The sequence below is a fragment of the Falco naumanni genome, chromosome 8, assembly GCF_017639655.2.
Source record: "Falco naumanni isolate bFalNau1 chromosome 8, bFalNau1.pat, whole genome shotgun sequence".
Classification (NCBI taxonomy): domain Eukaryota; kingdom Metazoa; phylum Chordata; class Aves; order Falconiformes; family Falconidae; genus Falco; species Falco naumanni.
Window position 1 is genome coordinate 39,965,461 of NC_054061.1, and position 18,186 is coordinate 39,983,646.

Sequence of the window (18,186 nt, forward strand, 5' to 3'; positions counted from 1 at the left end):
TGGCATACAGGCTGTGCTGCTGGAGGGATGAGGGGGAAAGGGGGGAACTCCTTGTACCGCCCCCCCATACATACACAGTCAGAGGCCAGGCCTAGCTGCAGCTGCACGAACGTGACACGAGAACTTTATTCACATCAAGATACAAAATTATATTTCTCTAGAAATTTATCTTCTGCTTGAGTGATGAGGCAGGGAGCACACGGAAGGGACCTGGGCCTGCACCAGGCCCCCCTGCACCCAGTGCTCCCCCCAACCGTGGGGGACCCCTGCCCGCTCCTGCCCCCTCCCCTCCATGGGCACTGGGAAGGAGCTGACACGGGACCGGCTGGGGGGCCCTACGGCCAGCTCCCAGCTTCAGCACCTGTTCCCCTCCGCCGCAAGGGTAGGGGACACAAGCCCAGTTCCCTCTGCAGTGGCAGCAGGGGCAATAGGCTGTCATGCCCTGCACGCAGAGGGGCTGAGCCCTGTGTCCCTGGGGAGAGGGGCAGGGGGGGCTGGGGCAGGGGGACAGAGCCAGCAGCACAGACAGCATTTTACAGGGAGAGCAGCCCTATGAGCAGGGCAAGGAGAGCGCGAGAAGCCGGGGGTGGGTATGGGAGAAGACGAGAGGGGAGAGCTTGCTGCCATCACTGCGGCAGTGCCTTCAGGATGGCATTCACTTCCTCAGCCACAGCTGTCAGCGCGAACTCAAACTGGTCCTGGGGGAGCAGAGGAGGGGGGCATGAGCATCCCCACCAGCCTGGCCTTGGGCTGTGCACGCTCAGGGAGGGGATCCCCAGATTGAGGAGGTACCTTTGTCTGCACCATGCCAGGCCGCTGGTCTCGGATGTGCTCCAGCGTAGCAGCTATGTCTATCTCCTTCACCCCTGGGGCAGAGGGGGAGAAGGATGCTAGCAGGGGGCTCCCCAGGCCGAGCACCTGGCCCTGCGCCCCCTCAGCAGAGCAGAAGCAGCACTGCCCTGCACCTACCTTTGGCCATTCGGTTCAGGACCATGTCAACAAGGATGTATGTCCCGGTCCTGCCTGCACCATCGCTGCAAGACACAGATGCTTGGACCAGGGGGACTGATGCCAGGGACCGGTCCTGACCAGCAGATCCCAGCCTTGCAGCTGCCCCTCAGCCCATTCCCCCCTCCCTCCCTGGCAGTACCTGCAGTGCACAATAATAGGGCAGGAGCGACCCCGGTAGCACTTGTTCACTTTCCTGCAAGGACAAGAGGGAGCAGGTCAGTGTCTTGCCATGTCAGGGACACAACCGTGCTAGGTAGGTGCCTCTTGCTGTGCAGAGTCAGAGAGAGGGCAGTGGGCACCCCATGATGTGCCCCTGGAGATGTGGTGCAAGACTCCTCCTGCCTCCCCAGCGGTACCGGGCATGGGATAGGGCTGGGACAGGGAGAGGAGCCCAGCTCCTTGGGTGCCCAGCCCAGGGTGGGGAGCAGTGTCGGAACCCCCAAGGGAGCAGCTCTGGTCCGGTGGGGCGTGAAGCTGGGGCCAGGCGCCGGCAGGGCTCCCGGCATGCTCCATGCAGCAGGCACGGCTGCCAACGATCACTTTTGTGACTATGCAACTGGAGCCAGATTACTAGCTGCAAATCACAAAAATGACGCCGGCAGCTGCGAGAGAGAGACAGAGACAGACAGAGAGACAGAGAGAGAATGAGCAGGGCAGAGAGGAGGGCAACGTGCTCAGGGATCCCCCACTGCCCTAAGCGGGGTCTCTGGCCCCGTATGGCCTGGGGACAGTGACTGGCCAGTCCCTGGCAGGAGCCCACCGCCACCCAGAGTCCCCAAGACCCCAGCAGGCACTGCCTGCAAAGCTCCTGGGAGCAGTCGCAGCCCCACAGCCCTCTCCCCAGGCTAGCCAGGGACCCACCACTGGCTGAAGGGCACAGGGAGCAGCTGGTCACAGCTATCCAAGGCTGGCTCCGGGGGTTTCTTCTTGCACCCATGGCTGGGGAGAGGGCCAGGCAGCGCTGTCCCCTATACCAGCTCCACGGAAGAGCACTTTCCTACCCTGCCCATGAAGGCTAGAGAGCCCTGGCAACTTCAGCTGGACGTTTCTTGCCCACCACGCTCTGCCGAGCCTCATCCCAAGCTGGCCAGAACCCGGTTCTTCTGCTCCTCCCCATGCACGGTGCACAGCAGTCCCCTGCCCCCCCCGCCGGCCCATGCCACAGCCCTGACCCTCATCACACCAGCAGCGATGTCCTCACCCATCAGCCCCCAGCAGCAGGGACCACCGCCAGCTCCCCGGGGCTGGCAGGGCACCAGGTGGGCCCTCACCTGCGGAAGTCGAGGAGGGGTCGGGTGGTGGTGGGGATGCCCTCGGCCGGCCAGCTAAGGAAGTGGAACTGCGTCAGCGTGCGGGTCTCCTGTGACTGCACGTTCTTCAGGTAGAAGCTGCGCACCAGGAAATCCTCACACCAGATGTGCTCCGACACCAGGTTCACCTGCCCAAGAGAGGCAGCCGGTGGGCGTCAGTGCTGGGCAGGGGGACTGTGCCCAGGGAAACAGGGACTGGAGGATGCTCCTTGCCCCAGGCTACCAGCCACACTTGCCTCATAGATGTGGTAGAGAGAAGAGCCTTCGTCAGGCCAGTAGCGGTCACACTGCTTGACGCTGTCCTCAGCCAGCGGGCTCAGCATGACGATGACAGTGCAGCCGTGCTCCCACACCATCTGCAGGCAAGGCATGGGGGATGTCACCGCTGAGTGACAGCCCAGGCAGGAGGGCAGCTGAGCCGCTGTGACCCATCTGGTGGGCAGCACCCAGAGGGACCTCGCTGGGCTGACACAGCCAGGTGACGCTCACCTGCCAGAAGTCAGCAATAGTGTGGGACAGCGGCCCCTGCGTGGCGATGTACGCTGGCATCCGTGGGTCATGCTCAATCTGGAGCAGGAAAGGGGGTGTCAGACTGCATGCTCTTCGGCCAGGGGTCAGTGACGCTGGGAGGAGTGAGGGGATACTGCAGGGCGATGGGAGGGCTGGGGAGGGAGCTTCACATGCCACAGCCAGGAGGGAAATGGGTTTTAACCACATCTGAGCAACGGGGCCCGCACATTGCTCACATCCATAGCCCTCAGGGATGCTAACTCAGTCCAGCTCCACCCCAGAGCCTGGGCTGAGCATATCAGAGCGCGAGGTGGCAGGGCAGAATCCCTCAGTGACCACTCACGATCGGACTGGCGTTGATAAAGTCACTGCGGGATGGGTTGCTCTCAGCTTTCAGCTTGATCCGCACGTGGTCATCTGGGAAATGGAGACCAGAGGATGTTGTAAGTGCCTGGGGCATCTGGGGGCAAACCCAAGCTGCAGCCTGCTGTGGCTCCAAGCATCCCTGTGCCCCACACCTCCCTCCTGCCACAGCCCTGGGAGTGGTTCCTGAGGCAGGGTGACTAGGATGCTCACAGGGCACATAGTCAGGGTTGCGGTTCTTCTTCAAGTTGGCTTCACTCTGGGCAATGGAGCAGACGCTGGGCTCAGCCTGGTAGGCACAGAGAGCCTGCCACTCCTTGGCCAGCCGATCCCGGTTGCGGAGGTGGTCCTCCATATAGGCCTAGGGGTAGAGGGGCAGGGGTCAGCCCAGCACGTGGGGAACAAAGAGGGAGGCTGCCACCTTGCCAGGCCAGCTCACCAGGATCATGTGTCCAGTGGAGATGTCCATGTTGGACTGGACGGGCTCCTCACACCAGGAAGGTGTGCTGCTGTGGGAGCTGGGGCTGGGCTGCGGGGCATCACTGAACTGGGATGAGACGCTGCTGACTCGCGAGGTCTCTGCTGGTGCTGCTGGTGCCTCGGCACGGCCGAAGAGAGACTTGGAAGCCATGTGCTGGCGGCACAGCTCCTGGGGGATCCCAGGAAGAGCCCTGTCCCTTGGCCACAGTGATGCTGTAGGGCAGCTCTGTGCACCCCAAGTGGTGCTGCATCCCACAGGATCCCACATCCCGCAGGGTCCTACCTGGTACTCGAAGGTGGTGTCAGCAGCACCCTCAGGCCCCAGGGCAGCCAGGCGCTCCTTCTCCCGCTGCTTGGCATGGCGCCGGAGGCAGAAGGCTGCGGAGGCTGCAATGGCAATGCCTGCTACGCATGCCAGTGTGATGAAGGTCAGCAGCACTGAGTGGAAGCCTTCCCCGAAGCGGGACGGGCGTGAGTAGGCAGCAGCCTCATTTCGCTGGGGACACAGCCAAGCAGGGGTTAGCAGTGGGGTATCTGCATGGGGCGGAGATGGCTGGGGGAGGGTGTGTGTGTGCAGACAGAGACCCCATTCTGCACCACATTTGGGGCTGCTGGGGGTTAAAACAGAGAAAGGGCACTCGGTGCTGCACTGATGCTCCCAGTACCCTCAGCTGGGCTGAGCTGGCGTCTGTCACTGGGGTGAGGTATGGTGCACCCACTAGCATGTCGCACGGGACTTTGATCACACTGGTGTCCCTGGGACTGCAAGAGGAGCAGAACCTGGCCAAGTCCAGGCAGCAGCAGCCTGGTGCTCCCCTGCTCCCAGCACCCAGGGCTGCCCACCTCCAGGGCAGGCAGTAGCTGCATGGAACTTGGGTTCAGTGAGCTCCTGCCCAGCTGGAGATCAACAAGGGCCAGATTCAGCCCAAAGGGTTAATGGCAAAGGATGAGCCACTGCAGTGCTGGGTCCAGGACAACAATTGCTGCTCTCAAGGGACTTGCTTAAATGGGGCTGGCTCTCCCCTGTAGCCACTGCTCCACAGCAGAACACAGGGGATATGGTGGCATTGCCAGAGGCCTGGTGGCCTCCCAACTGCAGTGGCTGAAGGACAGGTCCTCCTCATCACTCTCCTCAGCTGGGATACAGAGCAGCCCCTGCCACCTTGCAAGTAGTGCCTCCAGGGCTCCCTCCCTCCAGCTGAGGGGGGACAGCCCGATCCACACCAGTCCCATGCTGGGATGGTGCTGAGCCCTTACTGGATGAGACACCCCCCACCCCAAGGCTGAGACCCCCCAGGGCCTTGTCCCAGAGCCACCGGTGATCGGGATGCTGCCATGTCCCCACCTACGGCCAGGTCCTGGGGCAGCACAGGGATGCTGGGGCACCACCAAATACCCCGTGCCCAATGAGGTGCCAGAGCCCAGCATTACCTCACTGCCATGGCTTCCCATTGGCTACGAGCCTGATGAGGTTACCGAGGGAACACTGCATCATCGTCACCTACGCCATCATCATCATCAATGCCCGGGGATGCCCTGCCCCAGGGGTCCCTGCTGTGGCCTGCACCCCAGCCTTGCCAGCCCCAGCGGCCAGTGTGACTGTCACCAGGGCCCAGCCCTGCAGCCAGGGGTGCCCACCAGGGCCAGCACCCCCCAGCTCCCCAGGGCACCCAAGCAGGAGCAGCCCTGCAGCCCCTGGAGGTGTCAGAAGGTCTGGCGATGTCAGCAGGGCTGGGAGAACAGAAGGGACCTGCCCCCTCCCACGCCGGCCGGAGCTCTGCTGTCCCTGTGCTGTCCCTACGTTCCTCCTTCCCCTCCTTCCCCAAATCTTGCACTAGCTCCATCAAGTTCAAAGCCTAGGATGGGTATTGAAGGAAAAACATAAGCTGGTCTCGACTGGGGAGTTCTGTGCAGAAGAGGGCTTGCAAAGCTGCCTCAGCCTCCTCTGAGCTCCAGCTCTGTCATCTCTGCCATCTCTCCAGCTCCTGCCCCTTGCCACATCAAAAGGCATTGCCATAGCGACGCTCCACATGTTGCTGATGGAGACAGGTTGTCTCGGTGGCCAGGCCACCCCTTCTCCATGGCCTCCTCGTTCTCCAAGGTCCCCCTTTCCTTCCTCCCTGCCCATGGCTACGGCCACAGGGCAAGAGGGTGGGAAACAGGGACCCTGGGTCAGAGACGTGCTGCACCACTTCCCCTCCCCAGACCGCAAACCCGGGAGCCAAGCTCTGTATGCCATCTCCAGCCCCTGCTCCCCCCGCAGGAGATTGTTCCCGGGAGTCCCCAGAGAAGCATGGGGAGGAGGTGGCCCTCTCTGAGCAGATGGCTCCTGCTCCATCCCTGCCTTCAGCTGTTTTGCCATTCTCTGGGGGCACGATGGCATTTTGCCTGCCTAGCCACAGTCTCTGGGGTGCTCTAGGCACAGCTCAACACTGGGGTGCGGGCATCGCAGCTAAGATGGGGTACACAGGCTGGAAAGAAGTGAGGGTAAAGATGAGCCCTGCAGGGTTCAGCCTGTAGCCCCCTGGTCTGGGATGGAGGAGAGGAAAGCCTCTGGGAGACACTCCCAAACTGCCTTCGAACCCTGTGGAGCTTTTGTTTCGGGAAGAGCAGAGTGCCCTGGGAGAGCAGGCAGCTGGGCAGCATCATGCTGCCGGGTGGAAGGGGGTCACACAGGAGCAGTCCTGCTCCAGCCTGTCCCAGATAAACCTGAGTCTGTCTCCAACACAGCAGCCCAAACACTGCCCAGAGCCCTCTGCTTCTCAGCCGCCACACAGACCCACAGGGGCAGCTCACTCATGAAGACCCCTGCGCCCCGGGGCTGGGGCACAGCACGCTTCCCGGCTCATACCCGGCGGCAGCACCCCCACTGCCCTGTCCCCGGCTGCCCCAGCCCTGAGGGACAGGCATGCTCACTCCTACCTCTCCCACTCCTGTTTGCATGATCTTCAGGCCCAGCTCTGCTTCTAACTCTGCCTTCACTTGCTCTGTGGATGGAGAGGAGATGGTCAGAGGAGTGCTTCCCCTCCACCCAAGAGACCCTTCCAGAGACAGAGCCAATGGATACCCCTGACAGCTGCCCACCCCACACCAGCTTCCCAGTTCAGCCAAAGGCACTGGGATCTATGGTGGGAGCCTTGCCTTCCCTGTTCCTGGGAAGCAGCACCCCACAACTGGCAGGGGGGCATAAGATGGGAGCAGGCCTGGGAGACCCTTTTCCAACTCACCAGCCTGGCTGGCCACGTCTGCCAGTGAGAGGTTCTGGGGGTTCTGCCGGATGCGGAAGGTGAGTGCAGGGCCCACAACACTGCCAGGGAGTGAGGGGACACCGTGTGAGACCAGGAAGCACAGACACCCCCATCCCCACCACAGCCCAGTCCCTCCAGAACTCCTGCCCAGGGTGGCTGTGCACAGCCAGGGCTGTGGCAGCAGCACCCCACGACCCCACTCCCCTCACCTGATGTTGATGAAGCTGGCCGTGGAGAGGTGGAGGTGCTTGGCGAGGAGCTCCAGCAGCCGCACACCAGCGGCCAGCCCCAGGGGCCTGCAGAAACAGTGGCTGGGTAAGGAGTGGGTGGTGGGTGAGGAGGGAGCCCATGCTCGCCGTGGCTGGGGAAGGGGAACAGGCAGGCTCAGGGAGTCCCACACATGCAGCAAGGGCTGTGCTGGCTGCAGGGGTGTCAGGATAGGCAGAAGGTAAGAGCATGGGAGGTGGTGGTGGTGGTGATGATGGGAGTGAGCTAACCCCGCCGTTGCACATGAGCATGCGGAGGCAGTTGTGCATGCACACTTGACTGAGCCCATCCCAGCCTCCTGTCCCACAGCAGCAAGCTCTGGTCTTAGTGTGAGCTGAGAGACGAAGGCTTTAGGATGGGACAAGGGCTGCAGGTTAAGAAGGGATGGAGGAGCTGACCCTACCGGAGACCTGACCCCACCAAAGGCTCAAACAGGCTCAGCTGAACACATGGAGCTGCTGCAGCTGGCAGGATACAGACCCTTCCCACATGCACAGCCCCTTGCCCAGCCCCTGGGCTCTCACTTCTGGTCTGTGACGATGTAGCCATACTCGACTGGTGGCCGCATGCCCTGCTGCGCTCCACTGTCCTTTGCTTCTGTGTAGCTCTTCTTCTCCACCGCGATCGACTTCCCGGGGCTGAGCGCATTCCCACTGTGTCCCTGCTGCGGCTCGGCCCTGGGGGCTGGCGAGGACGCTGCCCTGCCCCTCAGCCTGTCCTCTGGGGAGCTGCTGGCTGGGACTTTGAGGGGAGGCACTGTGGAGGAAGGGGGCACTGGCTCCTCTCCGTGCTGCATATCCCCTTCGGTCACCTGGAGGGAGGGAAAGGGAGGAGCTGAGACGTCTGACGGAAGCCCTCGGGCGCTGCCCCTTTTCCCCCCATCCCACCTGTGGCGCGGCACCTCCTCCAGCACCACCCTGCTGCAAACCCACCCGTTTCACTGTTGGCACTTCGGGGCCAGCAACACCTGGGAAGGAGACAGACAGAGGTCCTGCAGCACTCACCCCGAGAGGCAACAACCCCTACCCCTAAACAGCATGTTGGCACCCACCACTGCCAGTCCCTCCCTGCCCCATTCCTGTGTCCTGCTCACCAGAGCTCTGGAGTAGCTGGAGGAGGGTGGAGAGGCTGCTCAGCTGCTGGGTGCTCAGCTCTGGCAGCCCCAGGCCATAGCTGGCCAGGAGGGAGGCCAGTCTCTTCAGAGCAGCATCTGCAAGAGAGGGAAGCATCAGGTCAGGTGCTTGGCATCCACACAGGGACCACGGGCCAGGGATGCAGCAGTCAGGACAGGTGGGCAAGGGGGATATGCTGCCCGTGGGTGTGAAGCCAAAGAGGAGGGAAAGCCTGAGCCATGAGGAACGTGGCTGTGGGGACAGGATAGGTATGAGGGTTGGTGCCTGGCCGGAGGACATGGTACCCGTCTGTGCAGGGGGTGGCTGGGCGGCCAGAGGTGCTGGCTGCTCCCTCTCCTCCATGTCCATGTAGTCACTGGGGAGCCGCAAGCTGTGTTGGAGCCTGGTGCTGGCAGGGTCTGGGTGACTGGCTTTCTCTCTGGGCAGGGAAAGCATGCCCAAGTCCTGGAAGAGATGCCCCCCATCCGTTCCTGGCTGCCTGCCATAGGAGGGCACAGGCCCAGCCCCAAAAAGGGCCTGGGCAGGGACCCGGCCCAGCAGCGAGGAGGTCTCGGGGCTCCGCCTGGCTGAACTGCCGGGGAGCTGGTGAGTGCCGTCCTGGTAGCCAAACTGCAACCAAAACACAGAGCTGCCATGGTCAAACCCCGCAGGGCCCCTGCCACCCCATGGCAGGGCACCCCAGAGCCAGGGGACACCCCAGAACTGGCAGGAGGGTGCTGGGAGCGCAGCAGCCCCTTGCCTGTTTCTACCTTTCCACTTGCGAGAAGGGGACTTGCCCCCATGGTTTACCTTGTGGTAAGAGTAAGGGTTGAGCAGAGCCTCTTCATAGCCCAGCTGGGGTGGGGAGGGCAGCAGGAGGTGCTCCAGGTACCGCTGCACCAGCGGGGAGGGCAGCAGTGGTGGGGGCTGCTCCAGATGCTGAGCCACTGGCAAGCTGTGGTCTGCAGGGAGTGGGGGTCTCCGGGGGGAGCCACGGAGGGACAGGAACCTCAGAGGCAAACAGTGTTGGGGTGACTCACCTGGGTAAAGGGGAGGTCCCCCCTCCAAAACCTCATTTGGGGGATGAAGCCCTTGTCACCCTGCTGGGCTCTGCCCGCAGGCTGGTGGCTGGTGCTGCCCTACCTGTCCCTGGCCGCCAGCTCCAGAGAGGGTGGAGGGTGGAGACGGGGGATGCGCTCCATCTCCTGCGAGATCACATACTGGGTGATGCCATCCTGCCAAGAGAGCCCTGCCACAGGAGAGGGCTGTGAGAGACAGAGGCGGCCTGGGGACCACAGAGCAAGCAGATGGGAGGCCACCCTGCTGTCCAGGTGCTGTGTCCCATGGCCTGGGTTTGGCCCCACTCATCCCAGAATCAGCTGGACCCCAGGCAGCCCTAGCGCCACTAGGCAATGCAGTCCCCACCAGGCCGCAGTAACTCCCCCTATGCTCCCTCCTTCACCTTGTGCCATGAGATGCCGCAAGACGTCCTGCAGGCGCTGGAGCACGGGAGAGGTGACCTGGAAGTAGGGTCTGTCCTGCACGGAGCCCACCTGGCACTGTCCAAAGAGCCCATCTGCAAGAGAGGGGAGGTGGCACAGCCAGATGGATGGACACCCTAGGGTGAGGGTTTCTGGGCACAGCCCCACTTTTCTCCTTCCATGCCCCCCTGCACTGCACCCCAGAAAGGCAGCCCTGTACCCTCCACACTCCCTTGGGAAAACAGAAGGATCCCTGCACCCCTGCTAGCCACTTACCCTGCACGCACACCTCCTGGGGGGAGCACAGCCTCCGGTCAAACAGGCAGCCTGGGACAGACAGACAGAAAGACCAGTCAGGACAGCATCCAAGGGGGCTCCAACGGGGTTTGCTCATCACAAGCTGTCTGGGGACACCCACTCTCCAGGAAAGTGCTGTAGCAGTGCAATGTGGTGATGGGGGGAAAGGGGGGGGGGAGGGCACAAGCTGATAACCAAGAGCAGGGCCTCAGTGCCAGCCTTCCCCCCACCCCCCCCCAGAAGCCAAGATCTGAGCTGTTCGAGCTGTGTACAGAGCCTGTCTCTGGCTCTAGGGAGCAGGAGGAGGTCTGGAGTTTTTTGGGGTGCTAACAGTTAGGAAGGAAAGACTGAGCGGACAGAGACCTGCAGGACTGCATCTGTTGCCCTCACACATGTAGCACTACGAGGCAGGGACACAGCCCTGCACCCTATGACACCAGGGACCCACTCTCCCTGCAAGAGGGACCCCCAAAGCATGCAGAGGAGGGTGGGGCTGGGGGTGTGTGGGGGGTGTGTCTCTCCACGTCCTTCGGGGGGCAGCACTTAGCCAGGGGGCGGCTTCCCCCTTCCTCTCCCCCCCCCCCCCCCCCCCCCCCTCGGTCCAAGACCGTCAGCAGCGAGACGGCAGCAGGCGATGACTCAGCCCCGGATGGCAAGGAAGGAACGAGAAAACAACCGGGGGGAGGGGAGGGAGGGGCCCGCCGAGCCCGCCGCGGGGAAATCCGGCAAGTGGGGATGGGGGTCCCCGAACCCGGGCACCCACGGGCCAGCTCGCCCCAAGGCGGGGGCCGACGCAGGAGCGGGGCACAGGACACCGCTGCCGAGGGGCGACTCCCGGGGGGCGACGGGAGCGGGGGCCGGGCCGGGCCGGCGGGGCCGGGCTGCCGCTGTCCGCGGTGCTGAAGCGGCTCCGTCGCCTCCTGCCGGGATGCCCCACTCCGCCGGGCGGGGCGGCGGCCGCGGGAGCTCCCCCGGGCAGGACGGGGCTCGCCAGCAGCCGCTCCGACACCATCCTCGCCCGCCTGCTCCCGGGAGACGGCGGGGCACCCGCGGTGCGGCCGGACCCGTCCCGGCGGTCCCGGGCCCGCCGGAGGACGAGGGACGCAGCACCCCCAGGCGCCCCGTAGTGAGTCAGCGGCCGCCGGGGCCGTGCCGTACGGTGAGGGGGGGCGCGGGGGAGGGGAGGGGGTGGGGAGGCTGCAGCCCTGCTACCGGCAGCGGCACACGGGCACCCAAGAGCCCCGGGCAGGGGCCGCACGGGCCGAGCTGGAGAAGAGCAAGTACACCAGCCCGCTCTCGTGTCCTGGCCCGAGCCACGCTTACCGGTGGAGGGCGGCTAAAGGGCGCCGGGGTCTCGGGGGGAGCCGGCTCTCAGGGCCGCTGCCCGAGGCTCCCCATCCCTGCGGCAGCCCCTGGCACCCGCTCTGCCCCGGGCAGGGTCTCTAAGCGAGCACCGCCCTGCTCCCGTCCCGTCCAACCGGCCCCGGGGGGGGACAGCAACGCTCCAGTCTAAGGGGCGCCCTAGGGCCAGCACCACCACCGGCCCGGCAGCCACAGGAGAGCGGCGCCCCCCGGTGCCAGTGACGCACTCACGGTGCCGCTGCCAGGCTGCCCACTCCTGCTCTCCGGCGGGGTCCAGGCCTGCCGCTGCGCGCCGTGACAGCGCCCACGGCAGCGGCGACAGCATCAGCCGCGGAGCTCCCTGCCCCGCCGCTCCCGGGAAGCGCCCCCCGGCCCCTGCGCTGCCCAGGGCGCCGCCCTACCCAGGGTCCCGGTCTCACCATGCGCGGCGGTGACGGTAGCGGAGGCGCCTCCGTCCCGCAACAGCCCGCGGCCGGCCAGGAGGAGGAGGCAGAGGAGCGCCCGGAGGAGCCGCCGCCCCATGCTCCGCTCACGGCCGCACCATGGCGCACCCGCCGGCCGCGCCCCCCGCTGCCGCCGCCAACCCGCACCCCGCCGCGCCGCGCGCCCCGCCCACCGCTGCCTCCCCGCCAATGGCGCGCGGCCCACCGCTGCTACGCCACGCCCCCCGGCGCCGCAGCCACTCAGAGAGCCGCGCTGCTCTCCCCTGGACGTGAGGCTCACGCCCCCCTGTTATCGAGCGGGGCCAATTACGTCGCGCCCCGGGGGGAAGACGGCCGACTACGGCGCCAATCGCAACCTCCCTGGAGGCGAGCCACGCCTCCCGGGGGTGTGCCATTGCGCCCGCGGCGCCTCCGCCAATCACCGCCTGCCTCTTCCCAGCCTTACGGCCCCACTGGCTCCCGCGCGGACCACGCCCATCAAAAGAGCCCAATGAGCGGCGAGCACCGGGCCACGCCTTCATACCCCCGCCCGGCGGCAGCGCCCCGGACTGGGCGGGAGGGGGGCGGGCAGCCCCGACCCCCAGCCGCTGCGGGCAGGGCCCACCCCGGCCCCGGGGTGCACCGAGCGGCTGCAGCTTCGGGGCTGGCAGCACCCACGGCAGGGCAGGCTCAGCCCTCCCCTTGCTCTCCTGGGGCTGTAGGCAGCCCTAGCGCTGCTGGAGGCAGGAGACATCCTCCCCCGGGCTTCCCCTGGGGCAGGCTGATCCTGTTCTGGTGTTAGCTGGGACCCCCCACCCAATGCGACTCTGAGGGGGCCGCTGTGGGTGGGTGAACAAGTCCCACTCCTGGCCCCAGGGCAGAGAAAAGGCGGGAGCTACAGGAGGCCCCAGGGGACCCAGGTCCGTCAGCCCCACCCGCTACTGAACTCATGGACCACTCCACCCGCTACTGAACTCATGGACCACTCGCTGGTGAGACTGAGACAGAGATGCTTTAATGGCCCCAGGGCCGAGCCCACAGCCTCAGCCTCCCCGCTGCACTCAGTCGACCACCAGGCTGCTGCTGATCGCCGGCAGGAGCTCGAAGAAGCCCTGGAACAAGAGAGGCCATCAGGGTGGGGCAGGGGGCCAGGCAGCGGGGGCTGGCAGTGGCTCCCTGTTGGGTTACGTGCATGCGGCGTCATAGGAGCTACTCGCAGAGAGCAGGACCGCGTCGCCATAGTAACTCATCACTGACTCAAGGCTAGTGCCAGTTGCCATAGGAACCATTTGGGGATGGCAGTCACCAGGGAAGGCTGGGATGCGAGGGGGCACCTCCCGAAGCAGCCAGTACTAGCGCTGCTCCAGAGGGGTAGGGAGCCCAGTGGGATGGCTGGGCTCGGCCCCAAGGTGGGGGTTGGATGGGGACATGAGGATGCAGGAGATGCAGAGCAGCAGGGAGGGGGCCTCACGCAGGATGGGGGAACACGGGGCTCACCTTGAAGAGAGTGATGCTCTGGAGTACCCCTGAGGTACAGCACATCTCCCGGATGGAGTGCATGGCCAGCTGAGGGCAGCCGATGTCCAGCACACGCAGCCCCAGGCGGGAGGCCAGGATGGGGCCGATGGTGGTGCCACAGGGTGTGTCGTTGCGCACCATGAACTCCTGCACGGGGACACAGCCTCAGCAGCTCCCCACGCTGCCCCACAGCCTCCCACATGGGCCCCCGAGCCTGAAGGGAAGCAACCTGGGACAAGAAAGCAGCACCGCCCCCAAGCCAGGGTGCAAAATCCTCCAGAGATGGGACACGCTCAGACCAGGCCTCCCCCTCTGGTTCCCAAGCCCGCTCCCCAAGGCAGCCCTGGAGCAGCAGGCAGCACAGACCCCGGCAGGGACAGACACAGTAACTGAGGGGTGGGGGTCTGGCACAGGCCCCCTCTCCTGAACCCAGGGGCAGGGCTGTGGCCCAAGCTGGTAACGTTCACAGAGGGCTCGCCCAGCTCTGCTCACCTGCAGAGGGACGCCCACGCGGGCTGCGATGTCCCGGATGACTGCTTCAGTGACAGCTGTGGAGGCATAGCGCTGGTTGCTGTTCACTTTGATGACGGGGCCCTGCAAAGGGAAGGCACCAGTCGGTGGCTCTGGAAAACACACATGTCCAAGCACTGCTGTCTCACCCCAACCCATCAGTCCATTCTCCCCTCCCTGGGTGGTCCGTGGGGATGGGGACAGCCCTGCCACAAGGACAGCCCCAGCTCAGAGCAAGGAAGGGCACCAGGGCCAAGGCTGTGGTTCCAGGCGATTAACACCAGATGTGTGGCACAGCCAAACAGTGCTGCAGGGCAAATGTCTCCCATTTGAGCACTGTTAAGCTGCACCCCGTGACTGTGCTCCAGGGAGGAGCTGGAGGACGGTGCCCGTCCACAGCATTTCATAGCACTGCAGGACAGACAGGCAGTGCCCAGCCCAGAACAAAGGGCTTCCCTCACCTTGTGGAAGGCCGGACGATGATTCTCCTCATGCTTGTCCCTGCAAAAGAGAATCAGGAGTTTCATGCTACAGCCCTCCCTCCCTGCTGCAACAAGGACTGTCCTGTCTGTACTCCCTAGGGAATGACAGGGATAGGTCCCCCCAGCCAGCAGAGCAGACTGCTCTGGCCTGTGACACTTCTCAGACTACTCACACGTAGTTAGGGTGCACAGCGTGGGCCATATCAGCACTGATCATGTAGGACTTGGCCACGGCCTCCTCAAAGGCTGTCAGGTTTTGCGGTGATGCTGAGATCCGGCGCAGCACCAGCTCCGTCAGCAAGGACTCTGCACCTTGCGCACTCTCTGACCCCACCTGCCAAGGACCACCATCAGTAACAGCCCATGTGCCATAACCCCTGGCACCACAGGGGCCAGCCGAGTGACAGGATGCTCCCCAAAGCCTGCAGAGCGGCTTCCAACCACACCAGTGCTTCCTGCTTCCCACCCCCTGCCTGAGCCATGCTCCACAGAGGGGTAAGCAAAATCCCCCTTGCCCTACTGGGACCTGGGATTTGTCTCCTGCTAGGCAGGGCTCAGGGAGAGCAAAGAACATAGAGCCCCTCCCTGTGCCAGCTACAACACAGCTGTGCCCCTCACTCACCTCCTCGTTGTCGTAGAGTGCGATGAGACGGACATTGGGCTCCTGGGAGAGGGAGGAGGGCGCTGCACATGAGTCAATCAAGGCCTGCAGGGTTAGAGGAGAAAAGACACCAGCTTGAGTGGTCCCCATCCTGGGAAGGTCAGCACTGAGCTGCCATGAACTTCCCCAGGAGAGCTCAAAGCACCAAGGAAGGGAGCTGTGGACACACACATTGCCCAGTGAGAGCCAGAGTCACCCCTGGAAGCTGCTGGAAACCCCACACACCCAGCAAAGGGGCAGCCCCCATCCAGCCCCAGATCTTCCAACAAGCGATCCACCCCACAGGAACAGGCCTCCCTGCAGAGCCTTGGCTCAGCCCACAGCCCTGCTAAGCTGAGCAGAGGTGTGTGGGGGCCATACCACTGCTTCCAGGCTCCTTTGCCCCTTCAACTCACCTGCAGGGCGCAGTAGCAGCTGTGCAGGTTGTCCAGGCGTGGGGAGAAGATGAACTCATCGAAGGCACCACCCAGCATCTGCAGGCAGAGAGCCAGGGAGAGCAAGGCACAGGCTCTGGGTCACCAAAAAGCACCTGCCACTGGGTCCCCATTCCAGTTCCCTCATCTCTGCCCCTCAAGAGCTGCCTCCTCTAATTCCACTCAGCTCCTAGCCCTGGCACGCCCCAGGCAGAAGGAAGCGTGCCGGGTAAAACCTGTGCAGTGCCAGCCCACAGGCTGCGTGCGGGCACAGGGACACTCCTGCCCTTACTCACCGCTGGCTGTGTATCCGCCAGGCATAGTTCCAGCTCCACAATCTGCTCTGGTTTCACCCCCAGCTGGGGGCAGAGCAGAGAAAGCAGGACAGGGCTGTGCCGCTCTGTCTGGGAAGAAAGCAGAGCGGCGGGCAGAGCAGGCAGTGGATGGCAGGGGAAACTCCTTCTTTCCCCTGGCAGAGCCGTCCCACACCCCACTCACATTGGCATAGTCCTCCCTCCTACTAACACATCCTGTGTTCATGGCTCCACTTTGCACAGGACAGCAGGGTCATTTACAGGGTGCAGCGAGGGGCTCTCTGCCCCCTCTTCAATCCCCCCCTCCCTGCCCTGTCTCCCCAAGGAGGCTGTGACAGCTTTAGGGAGGTTGCACCCCCTTCTATACAATGGCTACAGACCAGGGCGGGAACAGAGAGATGGCTGAGCAGACACATTGTGTACACAGCTCTGGGGCAGAGTGGAAGGTTACTATCAGTTCACAAGAAGGGGAAAAGGAACCTGCTGGCAGGTCCCTGAGGACTGGAAATCAAAGTCGACAAGTGTGAGGTCCTAGCAATTGCTCCTGGTAGTCCTTGTTACCTGGCTCACCTGGGCTGCAGAGTTGCAAGGTGTGGCCTCCATAAGTACTTCCTTTTCCAGCTCCTCCTGCACAACAGTGGCCAGAATGGGAACCCTGTGGGGAGGTGATGCCATTAGCTCCCAGGGTTTTGGTCACTTCTCTTGCTTGGGTTACATGCAACCAACCCTTCCTGGGGTGCCTGCCTTGCTCCTCCAGGGAGCAACTGCTGTGTCAAATGGAGCAAGGACACACATCATTTCAAGCACAGATCTATCGTGCCACCTCAGGACACCCCAGTGTCCTTTCCCAAGTCCCAAGCTTAGAAGCATCTCCTGGGAGGGCTCTATGGGGCTAAGAAAAGCCATTGCAGACCTCTCCACTGTGATGAGCAGCTGGCAAAGGGAGAGAGCTGAGGCTGGGCACCACTCCAGCTGGGTCCCAGCCCTCCTGAGGGCTGGCCAGGGGTCGGGGACAAGCCAGGCCTTACAGGTGGTGCTCGGTGTTGGGCCCAAAGTTCTCATTGATGCTGCGCTGCAGATGGATGGCCAGGTGGGGAATGCGGAGGATGGGCCGCTCCACATGTACCAGGCGCTGCTCCAGGCGCCCGGTGGCTGGGTCCTGAAACACAAGGAAGACTGCTGGGGCCAAGCCTGCAGGGCTGAGACATTGCAGTAGGTCCCACTCTGGGTGAGGGTCATGGACCCAGAGCTAGGGGCACACAGCTAGCCCAGCTCACCTTTATAATCACCCTCCCGGCCACGGTGAGGTCACGGTCAAACCAGGTGTTCCAGATGCCCCCTCCATAGGTCTCCACGCCGACCTGCACTGTGCCCACCTGCCCCCGTTTAGAGCGTCGCTTCACCTGGGTGAGAGCAGAGGTGTCACCACTGGCACTTACCCAGGGGTAACCGGTGGGGACTGGGCTGAGCCCGCCGGCGCAGGGCACTGCGAGGTGCTCTGCAGGACAGGGCACGCAGAGGCGATAACAGCAGGCGGGCCAGCGCCGGGGGTCTGCATGGGCTGCTCTGGGCAGCGGACGGGGAGGCGCAGGCAGCCGCAGCGCTGTGGGGCACGGGGGGACCCAGGGCAGTTTTTCATTGTGGAGAGAAACTGGGGGGCGCCGGGGGAAGGCCCCAGCCAAGCGGCCTTACCCTGAGGCAGGGGCTGTCGGTGTGGGCCCCCAGCAGGCTGAACCCATTCCCGGGCTGGAACTGGCCACCCACGGCGAAGGCGATGAGGGTGGAGTAGTTCCTGGTGACGAAGTACTGCGGGCAGAGGGCAGGGGTGAGGGGTCAAGGGTGAGGGCTCAAAGGACTCGGGTGAGGGGTCAAGGGTGAGGGCTGCCCGCTGCCCGCCGCCCCCCGGCCGGGCCCACCTTCTGCGCCGGCCGCACCTCCCAGTGCTCCGTCTCCTTCAGCTCCTGGAAGCCGGCCTGCAGCAGCCGGCTGCGGCACTCTGCCACCACTGCGGGGGGAGAGCCGTCAGGGGGCCGCACCGAGGGGAAGGGAAGGGGAAGGGAAGGGGAAGGGAAGGGGAAGGGAAGGGGAAGGGAAGGGGAAGGGAAGGGGAAGGGAAGGGGAAGGGAAGGGGAAGGGAAGGGGAAGGGGGCCTGGCGGCTCCTCACCGTGGTAGGGCGAGGGGCTCCGGTTCACGAACTTCACCAGCTCCTGCGCCGCCGCCTGCGCGGCCTGCTTCGAGCCCTGCGCCGCCACCTGCGGGCACCGCCGTCATGGGACAGCGCCGGGACTCCCCCCCCCACCCCAGGCCGGGACCCCCGGGGGCCCGGGGACACCCCCCCCCCCAACCCCGGCAGAGCCCGCCCCGCGCCGCCCGCCCGGTACCTGCATGGCCGCCGCCGCCCCGCCCCGCCGCTCCGTCCGGCGC

The 18,186-nt window shown here is 64.4% G+C and overlaps 2 protein-coding genes across 4 annotated transcripts; both read right to left on the reverse strand.

Moving 5' to 3' along the window:
- Nucleotides 1-96: 96 nt before the first annotated feature.
- Nucleotides 97-12,026, reverse strand: PTPRN (protein tyrosine phosphatase receptor type N). Of its 3 annotated transcripts, none has more exons than XM_040604859.1 (23): nucleotides 11,861-12,025; nucleotides 10,059-10,109; nucleotides 9,764-9,877; nucleotides 9,445-9,550; nucleotides 9,112-9,310; nucleotides 8,607-8,766; nucleotides 8,283-8,399; nucleotides 8,077-8,156; nucleotides 7,714-8,000; nucleotides 7,132-7,218; nucleotides 6,902-6,981; nucleotides 6,597-6,661; nucleotides 3,958-4,170; nucleotides 3,634-3,843; nucleotides 3,408-3,555; nucleotides 3,175-3,248; nucleotides 2,811-2,888; nucleotides 2,558-2,677; nucleotides 2,283-2,449; nucleotides 1,151-1,204; nucleotides 970-1,034; nucleotides 793-866; nucleotides 97-698 (listed from the first exon to the last, which is right to left on the reverse strand). In XM_040604859.1, exons 1-23 carry the CDS (start codon nucleotides 11,961-11,963, stop codon nucleotides 627-629), a joined length of 2,724 nt encoding a protein of 907 aa, XP_040460793.1. In that variant the 5' UTR covers nucleotides 11,964-12,025; the 3' UTR covers nucleotides 97-626. The 3 variants fall into 3 exon arrangements, with proteins under 3 accessions (XP_040460793.1, XP_040460791.1, XP_040460792.1); XM_040604857.1 differs by having other exon boundaries at nucleotides 8,607-8,931; XM_040604858.1 differs by lacking the exon at nucleotides 7,132-7,218 and having other exon boundaries at nucleotides 8,607-8,931; nucleotides 11,861-12,026.
- Nucleotides 12,027-12,856: 830 nt separating this feature from the next.
- Nucleotides 12,857-18,186, reverse strand: LOC121093010 (aspartyl aminopeptidase). Its single transcript, XM_040604762.1, has 15 exons — nucleotides 18,144-18,186; nucleotides 17,927-18,014; nucleotides 17,678-17,766; nucleotides 17,454-17,567; nucleotides 17,039-17,164; nucleotides 16,790-16,920; nucleotides 16,332-16,416; nucleotides 15,744-15,851; nucleotides 15,430-15,507; nucleotides 14,996-15,079; nucleotides 14,547-14,707; nucleotides 14,353-14,392; nucleotides 13,874-13,975; nucleotides 13,361-13,528; nucleotides 12,857-12,975 (listed from the first exon to the last, which is right to left on the reverse strand). The coding sequence occupies exons 1-15, from the start codon at nucleotides 18,147-18,149 to the stop codon at nucleotides 12,925-12,927; spliced, it is 1,431 nt and encodes a 476-aa protein (XP_040460696.1). The 5' UTR covers nucleotides 18,150-18,186; the 3' UTR covers nucleotides 12,857-12,924.